Source organism: Gasterosteus aculeatus, chromosome 3 (assembly GCF_964276395.1).
Source record: "Gasterosteus aculeatus chromosome 3, fGasAcu3.hap1.1, whole genome shotgun sequence".
In the NCBI taxonomy this organism is placed as follows: Eukaryota; Metazoa; Chordata; class Actinopteri; order Perciformes; family Gasterosteidae; genus Gasterosteus; species Gasterosteus aculeatus.
The window spans coordinates 1,613,743-1,626,913 of NC_135690.1; the positions used below are offsets into that span (position 1 = coordinate 1,613,743).

Sequence of the window (13,171 nt, forward strand, 5' to 3'; positions counted from 1 at the left end):
TTTTTTAAATGACCACTGAGTCAACACAATAATTATGTTATTTATGGAGGATTATTTTCACTTGTTATTGTAACTATTTGTCTTCGTAATTTGTAATGTAAAATTTATTTTTCCTGCAATTTTCTTATGAGGTGTTGAATGAGTAAAACATGTTTTGTTTAAGACATAAATGAGACATTTGGTTTTATTTAATCATTATTGAAAACTGCAGATTTTATACTTTAATTGAGACCAAATGAATTCCTCTACGCAGAGTTAAAGCAGAATGTACACCAGCCCTTCATTTCAGATGTAAGATTGGCTGCTGATACGAAATTCGCACACGGGTCACAACGCGGCTGAGCCGGCAGCCGGAAGTCAACGGTACCAACTAGAGGACGTCTGCTTACAACATGCAGGGCAGGCTGGTCCTTCTCTGCTCAGCCAGACGACATCCTCTGCAGCTGCACGCTCAAAATCACTCATTGACCTTTAAAGTTGAAAGAGATGTCGAATGTACCCAACCATCGGCATTCATCAATCACTGCCAACAGGTTCTGAATTTAAGATGCGACGATATTTCTCTGGGTTGAAACGAGCTTAAGTGATTTGAGCAGGAAAACCTCAAAGGCAATCGGTGTCTGAATCTGCAGCTTCTCACGCGCCTCAAAACAACAAGACGACTAGATTTCCACTGGCACACTCATACTTACCCCAGCTGTGCTGACAGAGGGACAGAAATCACTGGGGATCACGTGTTATTGCCAGTCACTGCGAGATTAAAATACATGACTAAGAGATGGAAACCGAAAAAACAGAAGGTCGTTATAAAAAGACACAAAGTCCCCGAGCCGGTTCGTCGAGAGACGGAAGTACGATTGTTCCCAGCGACGGGGAACGCGGTGCAAGTCACACCTGCTGAGCATCAGCACGTTGTTGCGCCTGTTAGAAGGCTGACGTTGGCCTTCAGACTAGAAAGCTGGGAAGCAAACGTCTCCTGATCCTCTCATCTAATGTTCTCGTTAACTGTATAAATGTTTTTTTCACGTTCTTTTAAATATTCATTAGGGCTGCAACTAATGGTAATTTAAACTACTGTTTATGACATATTCATCAAATAATGAATTACTCTTTGGAAATGTATGAATACAAAAAAGAATGCCCTTGAGCCCAAGATGGTGTTTGTAAATGAGGTGTTTTCAAACCAAATGATGAAATAAAATAGAGAAAAGGCAACAATTCATCTCGTCACTTCTGGAAACAATCTAATGAATGCAATAAATACAAATCGAAATAAAGCAATACAGGTAATAGACATTATTGCAAATAGAATAAAATCAGAGAAGAAGATAGCATCAGTCTGTAAAGATGGGTTTTGCGTGGCCATTTAAAGGAGATCCCTGGTTCTGAGCCTCATTTCTGATGGCAAAAACAGAGTCACCACGAGTTTTGAGCCTCGACGTTAGAAAAGTCACCAAAGGATCTGCGATTGGACTCATTACGGGGTGAACATGTCTTCTACGTAGCGTGGGGCCAGACCCAGATGTGCTCTAACGGTACTCCGTAGAAAGTGATCGGCACAGTGTGCACGTCTGCACACTTCTTACCCATATAGAAATGTAGCCGGGAGGTCTTTTTACCTCAACCTGGATTGGAGATGGCTAGAATTCACACCTCAAGCGAAAACATGATGCTTGGCATGACTCAGGAAGTGGTGATGAAACAACAAAGGCACAGAAAGCAGAAGTGTGACAGACGCACAGCAGACAGCCACACAGACGCTGACAGACTGGCACCGATGAGGTAAGACTGCAGCAGTGGCAGATCATTGTTGCTCTTAAATCTCTGGGTTTTGTTTTAATATCTAAATCACACGCCTTGAAGTTAATTATGAATATCCCCAAAATGATTGTCTACGAGTACGGAATAGGCGTAAGGCGATGGTTAAATAGTATTTGAAACAACAGTGATCTAACTAACACGCTCTGTATGATCTGTGTGAGTGACTGATGATGAGCGGGTGGATGACAGTGTTTTCTTACACACTCACACTTACATTTTCCTCTGTAAAAAAATTTGCATTGGGTTCATTAAATCCTTCTGGTACGCTTTACTCTCAAAGAAAAGTCTATAATTCAGCTCTAAACTAAGGTTACTCTGAACTTAACAGTGTAAATAATTTATATTCTAGTGTAAACTTGAATCAAAAATACCGTACAACGCGTGCGACGGAAAGACAACTCTCTTTGTGTAGCTCTAAAGAGCACATTTAAAAACAAGCTGGCAGCTTTTGAACCCACACCACGGAGAGTTTCGGGATGGCCTCCCGCGCTGGTCTATGTATTGTTCTGTGTGGGCACAAAGAGTGCGACAGGAAACACAGATTTACTTTGAGATCTGATCGCCCTATTTTCTCTGCAGCAGCAGCAGCAGCATGACAAGCAACTGCTCGCTGGAAGAGGTGGACCGCCCCATGAGATACTTGGAGCTGTCCATCTACATCCCCATCTTCCTCCTCGGCTCGATCCTCAACGTCGCAGCGCTCCTGGTGTTCTGCGTCTTTCTGCGGAAATGGACCGAGTCCACCATCTACATGACCAGCTTGGCCCTGATGGACCTGCTCTTCCTCTTTCCGCTCCCCTTCAAAATGTACGCCGCCAACAACCTCTGGCCCCCCTCCCTCCAGCCGCTCTGTTCGGTCTTGGAAAGCCTGTATTTCGGGGGAACGTACGGCAGCATCTACACCATCGTGTGCATAGCCGTGGACCGATGGGTGGCCATCTGCCACCCGTTCAAAGCCAAGCAACTGCGTTCCCCCGCGGTGGCGCTGGGCAGCTGCGTCGGGGTGTGGGCACTGGTGCTGGCGGCGGTCTCCTCAACCACCCACCGCTTCAGGGAGACCAAGCAGACGGACTTCCACTGCTTCCACAGGTTCTCGGAGGACGGCTGGAGCCCTCCGTTAATCATCTGCCTGCTGGTGTTTGGGTTCCTGGTGCCGGCGTTGGTGGTGGTTTACTGTTCGGCTCGGACCATCTGGGCGCTGAAGCGGTCGGGCCAGCGCAGCCCGCAGAGCCGCGCCTGCGCGAAGATCATCTTCAGCAGCCTGGGCGCCTTCGTGCTTCCTTTCACCCCGAGCCACCTGGGCATCCTCCTGCAGTTCCTGGTGAGAATGAGTCAGCGCGCCATCTTCCCCAGCGAATGGGGTGCAAAGCAGGGCGGACTCACATGCGATGAAGAGCACAGCGCGCTTCGCTTAGAGACGTGAAACTAGTCTATCATTTTGAGAGTAATTTCAGTCCCAACTGCTGCTTTGCCTCTCGTGTTACTGTAAGTGCATTGCGCATCGTTAATGGCCAACTAATGCTTCTCTGTCTCTCCACGCGTGACCCTCCGCATGATTCCAGGTGCATCAAGGAGTGATTCAAGACTGCGGCAACAAGACCACGATCACCGTGTTCTTGCAGACCGCCATGTGCCTGTCCAACGTCACCTGCTGCCTGGACGCTCTGTGCTACTACTTCATCGCCCACGAGGTGAGGAGCCCCAAGCTGACCGGCAGGTTGTCGAGGACCAGCCAGAGAAGAGGCACCTTCAGCACTTCGGAGGTCTAACGGCGGATTATTCAAGTGGAAATAGATGTATCTGCACTCGGACCGCCGCAGGTCCTGGATGTGAGCAGGCCATGGAGACTGAAAAGGACGCGGCGTTGTTTATGAGGCGGATTGGAGAGAGTGGCGGGTCTGAGGGGAACCTGGTTTTACCGCAGTGCTCGTCAGGAAGCTTTCTGGTGGTTTTGGTCCAGTAGCTCTCAGAGAGCCGGACTCTGACACAAGTTGCAGGAGATTGTGAGATGAGAGGGAGAGAAGTGACATTCATGTATCACAGCTGTACATTTCCAATGTAAGGATAGCCTATAATTTTCTGCTTGTATAGATTGTTATATCATTATTTCTTTTCAATAAGTAGTTTTAAACATTTATTTGAATTCAATTTTTGAAAATGTGACTTCAAACTTGTAATAATATTATTAAATTGTTACAAGCCAGCTATTAGTAGCCTGTGTATTGCAGTAAGACTGTTGTGATTCTAGTGTTTGTGAGGACATTTGATTGATGTGAAAGTCGGAGCCAAACCCAACCTGCAGAACATTGAGCTGCTGGGTCGGTTATGGGATTTATAGTCTATAGTTTGTATTGTAAAATCCTTTTTTGTTTAGGAGTTTTTCATGTTTAGTTTTACCTGCATTACTTGCTTCCTCTTTGTGGCATTTCTATTTGACTTTTTCTGTATTCTGTTCAGTTATGTTTTTAATTCTGTTTCTGTTTTGTTTTTCTCAAAGAAAATCGTTTATACGAAGCCGTGAAGATTGTTGACGCGATGTGTTCTTTTTTTCAAGGTGGTAAGCTCAGACACGAAGATCAGAGAGTGGATGACGTTGTGCGTCGCAAACCACAAACCATTTTGTGATTCGTCAAGATTCTCAACGCTGCAGTTTCACGTTGTATCGAAAGATATCCTCACTTATGTGGGGCATGATTAACAGGAACTAAACGGATCAGGGCTTTGAGCTTGGTGTTACATTGTTTCTGCATCTGTGATGTTTTATATACATACATATATATATATATATACACATATGTATATGTATGTATATAAAGACTAGATGCTTTATTACTAACCACCGACTACAGTTTTTCTTTTCACGTTGTGAATGATTTACGAACACTTGCTCATCAACATTAAATACACAATAAAAGTTTGATTATTTATTCTTAAAGATATTACAAGAAAAATCGACTGTACATTGAAACAAAGTATCCAGGACAGTGAAATATGAGCCAATGTCACAGGTTTCTCTCAACAGAGACTCATTTGCTCCACGTTTATTCATTCGTTTTTAGAAAGACACCCCATTTTTTTCTGTAAGTTGGACAAATCATCATTTTAAAGATTAGGATGCCAGGACAGGACGGAACTGGCGAGAGCTAAAGACAACAAAGAGTGAAGAGGAGGAAGAGCAGGACGAAGTTTCAGCCTCTGATATCATCTACAGTAAGTGATCTGAACCAAAAAGCACACTTTCTAAATATCTCATGCATCCTTAACGCGAAGCGTAGCGTCTCTTATAACAGACTTTGGTTCCTTCTGTCCGTCTAAAGCACTGCTACTAATTACAGTCTAAAGTCATTATATCCAAGGAGTAGTAAAGTGTGACACCAACGGAAATAAAGAGACAAAACAAGTCGATTTCAGATAAAAAAATCTATGAATGTAACAATATGGAATCTAGAACAAATCAATGTACAGTATATATTGCTTAGGAAGAATCACCGTTATATACACCCATCGTCAATGATACAAACCAGCAAAGAAACGTCTAAAGTACATGAGGTATGTTTCGCCATTCGACCAAGTAACAAAGATAAACACGAGTGCACCGTGCAAGCAGCTTTGAAATGTCCAAACCATCAGCCACAGTGCACTACTTCCGAAATAAATTAAAATCAAGTCTTAATCTGATGTAAATGTAACAAACGGACAACAACATCTTATGCAGTGCTTGAGAAGCTACAGATATATCCAAACACGTGTATAACATCTTACAAATATACAGACTGTGAATAAAAAAAGACAATAACGGTGAACACGAACAATGGCAGAGCGTTTCCAACTTGAGACAAAAAAGAAAAAGGAAAACCGTTGGACAAAGACTTGCTCTTAAAGTGCAGTAAAAAGCCTAATGAACTCAAGAGGGCAGATTTCAGATTCAGAACCGGTCGCAGATCACGGTCTCAACCACAAAAGTGTTCTCAAAGTGACGAATGCTGTGGCACCTCTTTGTCTCGCGCCTCTCGATACCTGCAATAGAGAAGAAGACGCATTTACAAATCCGCTCACTGGAGGAGTGGTTTTGCAGTAGTAATTTCATTTCTGGTGCCACAAAAGGCTTCATGTGACTCCCACAAATCCCACCCTTATATGTAGCGAGGGGAAGCTTGTTGCGTCATATCGCGCACACCAATCCCGGGCAGCAACCACAGAGACATCACTGCCTCCTCCGTGGTGTGTGGAAGAGTCCGCTGCACTACAAGTGAGTCACTTAGCAGGAAGTTCCCGGGCTGCGCCCACACACACACACTGACACGATAATCAGGCTGCCAGGCTGTTGGACACTGAATGTCTGAAATGTACTCTAGGAAGTCCCTATTTGGTTGTTCTTGTTTCATGCTCGCTCCCGTGACTTAACACCTGCTAGCGTTGGCGTGAAAGAGGGGGATATATTAGCGGATGTGACCGATCACGCGTCATTTACCATCTCATATCGCCTGAGTGTAAGGAAGGGAAGTGTGTGCGAGCACTCACGTCTGTGCAGGTTGCGGCGTCTGAGGCGGTAGGTTTCTTTGCCGTAGCAGAGTCGGTGGATGAAGGGGCCCAGCTGCCTCATGTTCCTCACCCTCCCTGTCACCATCATCTCCTCCTGGATGATGTAGGTCTGGGGAAGGTACGTCCCTCTCTGTGGCGAGCAAACACAAATGAATCACTGAGTCGGTCGGTCTGTGCGGGGATCACTGCACATGGTACGGGAATGCGCTGTCATTCATCTCCAGCAGAGGCTTCCATGCCGGCGACACCAGCAGAGGACGTAACGTGTGCCTCACCTTGACATTGACGAGCAGCTCCCACAGGTTCCGCGGAGGCATCACCAAGGTTGTGTTCAGCTCTGTGATGTAGCACTTGTCCAAAGCGATGTCATAATAAGCTGTCAGGCCCTGAGAACATTTTTAAAGAAAGGTCACAAACTGGCCTGGAATGAAGCAACCAGCAACCAAATGCAATGAGAGCAAACCGGGGAACATGTGGAGGCGTCGTCCTACCCTGTGAAAGTCGTGGATTATATCAGCGGGGTCACTGCCTCCAAAGTGCGGCACCGGAACACTGATTTGCTCGTAGTTATCGTCGAGGTAAATGCCAACATTTTCCTCGAGTTCATGTCGGCCCCTCAGAGGAGCGTACACAGAGTCCTCGTAGACGACCCGGCAGTGGAACAAGCTGTCTTCTGGGATCTGCTAATGAGGCGCAATGGAGCTATAATTAGCATGTGACAGTTACATGTTGAATCTTTTTGTTTTTTTCTGATCATTAAACATTCTGTGGCACTGGGTTCATAATATAATCAAGGAAAAGGGATCCAGAGTGAACTGACCTGAGGTATGAAGTAGTAGCGATAGACATAGATGGAGGACACCACCAGTCCTGACAGGAAGACCACCAGGCCAAAGGTGAGGCAGCAGAGGCCGGTTGGAAAAGGCTTTTTGTGCCTGACGGGAAGAACCAGCTGCCCCTGTGGAGAAACCAGCAGTTTGGTTAGAAGGTTAGAAGTCGGATAGATCGCTGTGTAAACGTAACCAGTATCTTCTGACAGGATGGTATTATGTGGCATCTTGTAGGAGTCCAAAGCTTCCCCAACATTAGGTGCAAAGAACATTTTGAGTCTTCTGGGGGGGTTTTCTCAACGCTGCGGCTTATTTCAGTCTCTGTATGAGTGCAGTTAAGTCTTAATGAAGCAAGGTAATACTATTATACTATTATACTATTAAATACTCAAGGAGGCTGTCTGGCCAAAATATTGGATTGCGCCTTGGTAGTGAACGTCATATCATATGAATAATAATTCTATGATGGCGTATCAGTGGACGTAATGTCCTCTCAATGTTTTCCTGGACAAAGATGAAAATGTAACTGTTCTCATTTCTGACAGGGCGTCGTTACAAAGTTGTCCGTCGGCAGAGAGATGCGATGGACGTGGAGCGTCTGGGATCGAGCCTGCTGCCTCTCCTCACTACTGTTGCTATGGAGAGGAGAAGTAGGGAGGACAGATTGTGCCAGGCTCTGACGGAGACGCTGGCACGTGGCCGTCTGGGTCTATTTTTGGAGGCCTACTTCCACGCTCCATATTTGTTAGTTTCCTGGCGCCGTCAGAGGGAGTCAAAGCGAGAGGAGTTGCGTGGAGGAGTCCCTCAGCGGAGGCGGTATAAGTTAATAGAGCTACACATATTGGCTCTGACGCCTGGCTTCCTCGCGCAGCCAATCGAAATCCACACAGCCCTTTGGATCAGATCTTATTCGACTGTCGACGTAACAAACAGGTGAAAAGGCGATGGATGCGTCATCGAGGGGTTTTCATTGTGTGCAGCGTGAGGCGCACATCCATCTGGTGCCAGATATCTTGTTAAGTCTAACTCCTGGGAGGAGGTCCAGAAAGGATGAACAAAAACTAGGCTTTACTGTAGGTTTAACTCGTTTTCTAAATCTATGTAGGTTAGAACGCGATCAGGTTAATTCAATACCTTTGTACAATAAAATAGCTATCATACACAATAAACTCATATTTGCATATCTAATTAAAAGCAATTTGAAAGGAATATTGTTAAAACTGTTACACCGGTTAGCCACGTTTGAGGATTTGCTCCTGAAGGCGAAGGATTGGAGGGATATGCCACGACAAAGATACGATCCTTTCAAATGAACTCAGATCCTACTCATAAAATACATGAATCGCTATGGATGAATGGCATTTGTCAACATTTTTGTTCTAACTTTATTCCTGACTTTTTACTAATGACAATTTTGCTCCATAACAAATATAAGTCTTTGGATCATGTTCACTGTTTATCAGGCTGACTGGTGCAGCTACCATCTATACTCAGATGTGTATTAAATGTTCATATGAACCATTTAGATTACTCGTGTAATATTCTGCTCAAGGCACACTTGCAGGACAGCGATCTGCAGCGTGTCCTCGGGGAGGCCAAACAAAGGTGACGTAATGTCAACATCCCCAGGCTGAGATGATCTGCTATGGACAGTCTCTTCCATTGTCGTTAAGAACTAACTGTACATTAAGCCTTTTCTGTCCAAAATAATGTCCTAGCAGTAATAATGTCCTATAGTATCTGCATGATAAAAAAAAGTAATATAACCATGTGCACGCGGGATTATCAACCATTCAGTAGCATTTAAAAAACTGAACTGCAACCTAATGGGTTCTGGAGATCTGGGCTTTTCAATACAAGGTTGAATGCATAACTACAGGTCATTATTTATCAGATGAAAATCAAATTCAAAACGTGACATGATGATGCATGAACAGGCATATTAATCAATACAGCTCGTACCGTTAATATACTATACTAATATACTTACGTACACTAACGCTACACTGAGACACAATAAAATGCACAACAAATAAAACAATAGATCGACAAAGAGTGTCAACTCACGTGAGCCTGTGGTATAATGATCTTGTCTTCATCGATCTCTTTTTCAGGCTTCTGCGCCGTAACGGCCTGGAAACTAATCTTCACCATGTTCTTTTGGTCGGATTGTGATTGCCTTTCCTTTCTCTCGTTATCGGATTCGGCCCGTTGGTTTCATCCACTGAGCTGGGAGGATTATATAGCGGCGGACCAGTGTCGCCCCCGGGGATCGATGACCTCACAAGAGCGTATTCTCTGACGAACAAGCGCTGTGTGGGTCTGCAGGAAAAGCCGCCTCGCCGCTGTCAAAATAAGAGTTCAAGTCTGCCTACAAAATGGCATTTAATACCCAGTACGCTGTTTGTGTGCTCTCTGTGAACCTGTAAATATAGTCCAATGCTTCAAGATGTTGCTAGATTAAAATAAGCTATTTTCATCTCCCGTTCGTTGATATCACACTGCATTGGGCCCTTATTCTGAAGGCAAGTGCCCGATATGGTAGTGCTTTCCGTGTTTTATTTAAAGCTGCATCTCCTGTTCTCAACGCTATCCTCCGGAAATGCAGGGTTATGGCAAACTGTCAGCCAGCTAACGAGCCTGCGATAAACTTAGCTCTATGTCCCCACTGCAGATAATTATAACTAACAACGATTGTAATATCGATGATAACTGTCCTTGTTCACATGGACATTGGTGAGGAATGCATACAGTATTATATAAATATACATTTAGACACACTGTGTACTGAACAATTTGTACCCTGAGTGTGATTATTTAATTGACAGTATTTAGTAAGAATCAATCAATTTCACAAATAAAAATGTCATCGTAGTGAGGTACATACATTATACCTTTATAACATTCGGGGGGTGAGCAGCAGGGTGGTCCAACAATGAAGCTGTAAGAGCGGATCAGTGCAAACCTGCATGTAGAGCACAGCTGCGCTTCTGCGGCACACGGTATTTTGCAGTTATGCACACAGCTTTTGTCGCCACACATGAAAAGCTAATAGAGTGTGTCATATGCTTCGCGACCTAAATAGGTGTTTAAATGCATTAGAAACTTAAATTATACCAGAACCGACAATGAAAACATTCAAATTCAGGGGTTATTTCTTTTTGTTGCGTTTCGGGATCTTAACACATGGGTACTTCGCAGATGGCTCATCCAGTCCCAATTCACATTGTTCATTTATTTCTCCGCAGAGAGCGGAGCAGTGGTCCTCAAATGCCCTAATGGCTGGCAATCAAGCATGACATGAGCCCTGCTGACTAATGATGCAAAGTGAGAATCAGCAGATGCATAGCGGCGTCACACAATAGCAGAGCGTGCTTAAGAATATTAACATTAGGAGGTAAATGGTGGGAGATGTTTTTTGCAAAAAGGCGCTGGATCCACTGGTGTGACCTACATGCGAAGAACATGTCATTTCTTGTCATGTCATGTCATGATCATTTGATTTCAGAGCGATCTACAGCGGCATTTCTATCCAAATAAATGTTTTTTTAAAGGCCATACTTAAACATCTTGCACTTTTTTTCCATCCCGTCTCTGATTGACTTACGAGTTCACGTCTTTAACGCTCATTCGACGCAAAATTCAGACCGAAGTTAAGGGGACAGAAGCTGATGACTCGCGGGAACGCGCGTCGCGCGCCCCGGGTCGTCGCGGCCGTTGACCCATTCATATGCAAATGAGCCGTCGTATACCCCCCCCCCCGCCCCCCCCGGAGCAGCAGTGAGCGGCCCGGTCTCCCCGCACGGCCATCTGTCCCACTGACAAGCTGTAACGGCTCTTTGGAATCTGACGCCGACCTCCGAACCGCTCGGTTTCTGGCAGCGCCCGTGTTAAACTTTTAACAACATGGCCCCCGTCCGTAACCACACGAAGGAGGCAGACGGAGGGGACGAGCGCAGCGGCGTCGCGTCTGACAGAAAGGTGAGGGGCTGAACACTCGAGATGTCCGTTGTGCCGACGACTGACTTGAGTTACTCCATTGTCGTTACTGTTTTGGCAGATGAGGAAACCGCTGGTGGAGAAGAAAAGAAGGGCTCGCATCAATGAAAGTTTACAAGAACTCAGAGTTCTCATGGCGGATACAGACGTAAGTCGGGATACTGTGCAGGTATTTCAGGGCAACGCTTTGCGTGACTTTGTGTTGCTCCTCAAACAGAAGTTTAGCCCAGCTTGTGTCGCCGGAGCTCGTTACTTACGCTTTCTTTCACCCGCTGCAGTCGCAATCAAAGATGGAGAATGCCGAAGTGCTGGAGATGACAGTGAAACGTGTGGAGGGCTGCCTGCTAAACCGGGCTCAAGGTATTCATTCAGTGTCCGTGGTTACTTGAGAGTACGCCATGAAACAACTGCCCGTTGTGTATTTCCCCCTTTTGGGCGCACATTAAAACAAACTTAATGTACATGGCATCGTTCCGCCGTTCATTCTTTGGCGGCCATGCGCATTAACCTCCTGATTAACGGCTGCGACCGAAGGTGCGCGCGTGCATCGCCGGCCGCGGCTCAGCCAATCAGCGGGCCGGCAGCTCAGCGCGGCTAACGCGGCTAACCCCTGAGCTAACGGCCGTTGCGCTCGTCGTCTTTTCGCAGAAGTGGACGCCGCGAGCCGGGAGGCGTGCGAGCGCTTCGCCGCGGGCTACATCCAGTGCATGCACGACGTGCACACGTTTGTGTCGAGCTGCCCGGAGATGGAACCGACGGTGGCCGCCGAGCTGTTGAACCACCTCCTCGAAAGCATGCCCCTGAACGACGAAGACAGCCTGCGGGCGCTGCTGCCGGACACGGCGGAAGATCCCCCCGGAAATAACAGCGCTTGGTCCGTGTCCGAGAGCATGAACGCGACCCTAGTGTCCCCGGCCCCCTCCACCAACTCCACCTCCACCTCCACCGATGACCTCTGCTCCGACCTGGATGAGACGTACTCGGAGCAGAGTCACGTTTCTTCAGAGGAGGAGGCCGACGGCCACGATGCGTTGAGTTTGCCTTCGCTGGCTCACTCCAAGTCAATGTGGAGGCCGTGGTAGATCACGTCAACAGGAGAATTAGCACGTTTTAAACTAGACTAGATGAATTGTTGCGTGGCGTTAGGATGTTTTGCGGGGTAGGCCTCGGTCCATGACAACAACACTGCTGATCGTTGAGGCATCTGAGAAGCTCTTAGTGTAATTAGCTGCAGAACTACAATAAGGCTCCAATGTATTTAATAAAGTATGTAATGAAATCTGTCCTTCAGAAGTCAAAGACTTGTAGGGTCTTCATTTGGAAGTGTATTGGCCTTTACATGGGCCTGCCTTCAGCGAAGGGGTGAATGCATATGTAAATATTTACTTGTTGAATATGAATAGGCTGTACAAAAGAAAGCTGTCGCCCTTCGCAATGCATTGCTAGTCGTGTGTGTAAATTATTCTTCATTTAGAATGTCTTTAACTTTCATATTTATATGTGTCCAATGACTTTTAGTAGGCTACCTCATCCCGTTTGCCTAAGTTAAAACTTTTTAATAAATGTATTTTTGGCATTTTAATTGTACTTGTCCTTCTTCTGCATTTCACACACAAGGATCCCACTTTACACCCACCCGCAGCTGGTTTCAAGATGTTAGTTATTACTCTGCACTTGTGGGCCATTTCAGAGCCCTCCCGCTCTCTGAGATCCCTTAGCACATCGTAGGCATTTGTGAGGTGTGAAATGAGTAATTCACTCACTCCTTATATAGGCCTAGTCAAGGAGCTGACAAATGGGTTTTATAACTCCACTTGACTTCAGCTTTTTTGATGTTCCATTCAGAATGACACAGTAAGAAATAACGTACCAGTCGCGGCACAGGGATACTGGCTATGGCAAAGCCACCACTGAGCTTATCAGTTCCCCAATCAAGTGTAATGTCACACAGTTAATACAGGACTTTGGAAACGTACACG

General features: G+C 45.8%; 3 protein-coding genes across 6 annotated transcripts; 2 read left to right on the top strand and 1 right to left on the bottom strand.

The window, feature by feature from the left end:
• The first annotated feature begins 1,678 nt into the window (after nucleotides 1-1,678).
• LOC120815911 (G-protein coupled receptor 55) lies at nucleotides 1,679-4,735 on the top strand. Its single transcript, XM_040171004.2, has 3 exons — nucleotides 1,679-1,782; nucleotides 2,404-3,142; nucleotides 3,384-4,735. Exons 1-3 carry the CDS (start codon nucleotides 1,679-1,681, stop codon nucleotides 3,588-3,590), a joined length of 1,050 nt encoding a protein of 349 aa, XP_040026938.2. The 3' UTR covers nucleotides 3,591-4,735.
• Nucleotides 4,733-11,715, bottom strand: itm2cb (integral membrane protein 2Cb). Of its 3 annotated transcripts, none has more exons than XM_078098619.1 (8): nucleotides 11,450-11,715; nucleotides 10,088-11,265; nucleotides 9,261-9,538; nucleotides 7,184-7,321; nucleotides 6,855-7,046; nucleotides 6,639-6,749; nucleotides 6,343-6,493; nucleotides 4,733-5,838 (listed from the first exon to the last, which is right to left on the bottom strand). In XM_078098619.1, the coding sequence occupies exons 3-8, from the start codon at nucleotides 9,345-9,347 to the stop codon at nucleotides 5,747-5,749; spliced, it is 771 nt and encodes a 256-aa protein (XP_077954745.1). In that variant the 5' UTR covers nucleotides 9,348-9,538; nucleotides 10,088-11,265; nucleotides 11,450-11,715; the 3' UTR covers nucleotides 4,733-5,746. The 3 variants fall into 3 exon arrangements, with proteins under 3 accessions (XP_077954745.1, XP_077954744.1, XP_040026941.2); XM_078098618.1 differs by having other exon boundaries at nucleotides 10,081-11,265; XM_040171007.2 differs by lacking the exon at nucleotides 11,450-11,715 and having other exon boundaries at nucleotides 6,855-7,043; nucleotides 9,261-10,952.
• Nucleotides 10,867-12,774, top strand: hes6 (hes family bHLH transcription factor 6). 2 transcript variants are annotated; one of them, XM_040171009.2, is made up of 4 exons: nucleotides 10,867-11,174; nucleotides 11,254-11,340; nucleotides 11,471-11,552; nucleotides 11,841-12,774. In XM_040171009.2, exons 1-4 carry the CDS (start codon nucleotides 11,100-11,102, stop codon nucleotides 12,272-12,274), a joined length of 678 nt encoding a protein of 225 aa, XP_040026943.2. In that variant the 5' UTR covers nucleotides 10,867-11,099; the 3' UTR covers nucleotides 12,275-12,774. The 2 variants fall into 2 exon arrangements, with proteins under 2 accessions (XP_040026943.2, XP_040026942.2); XM_040171008.2 differs by having other exon boundaries at nucleotides 10,928-11,174; nucleotides 11,254-11,361.
• The last annotated feature ends 397 nt before the right edge of the window (nucleotides 12,775-13,171 follow it).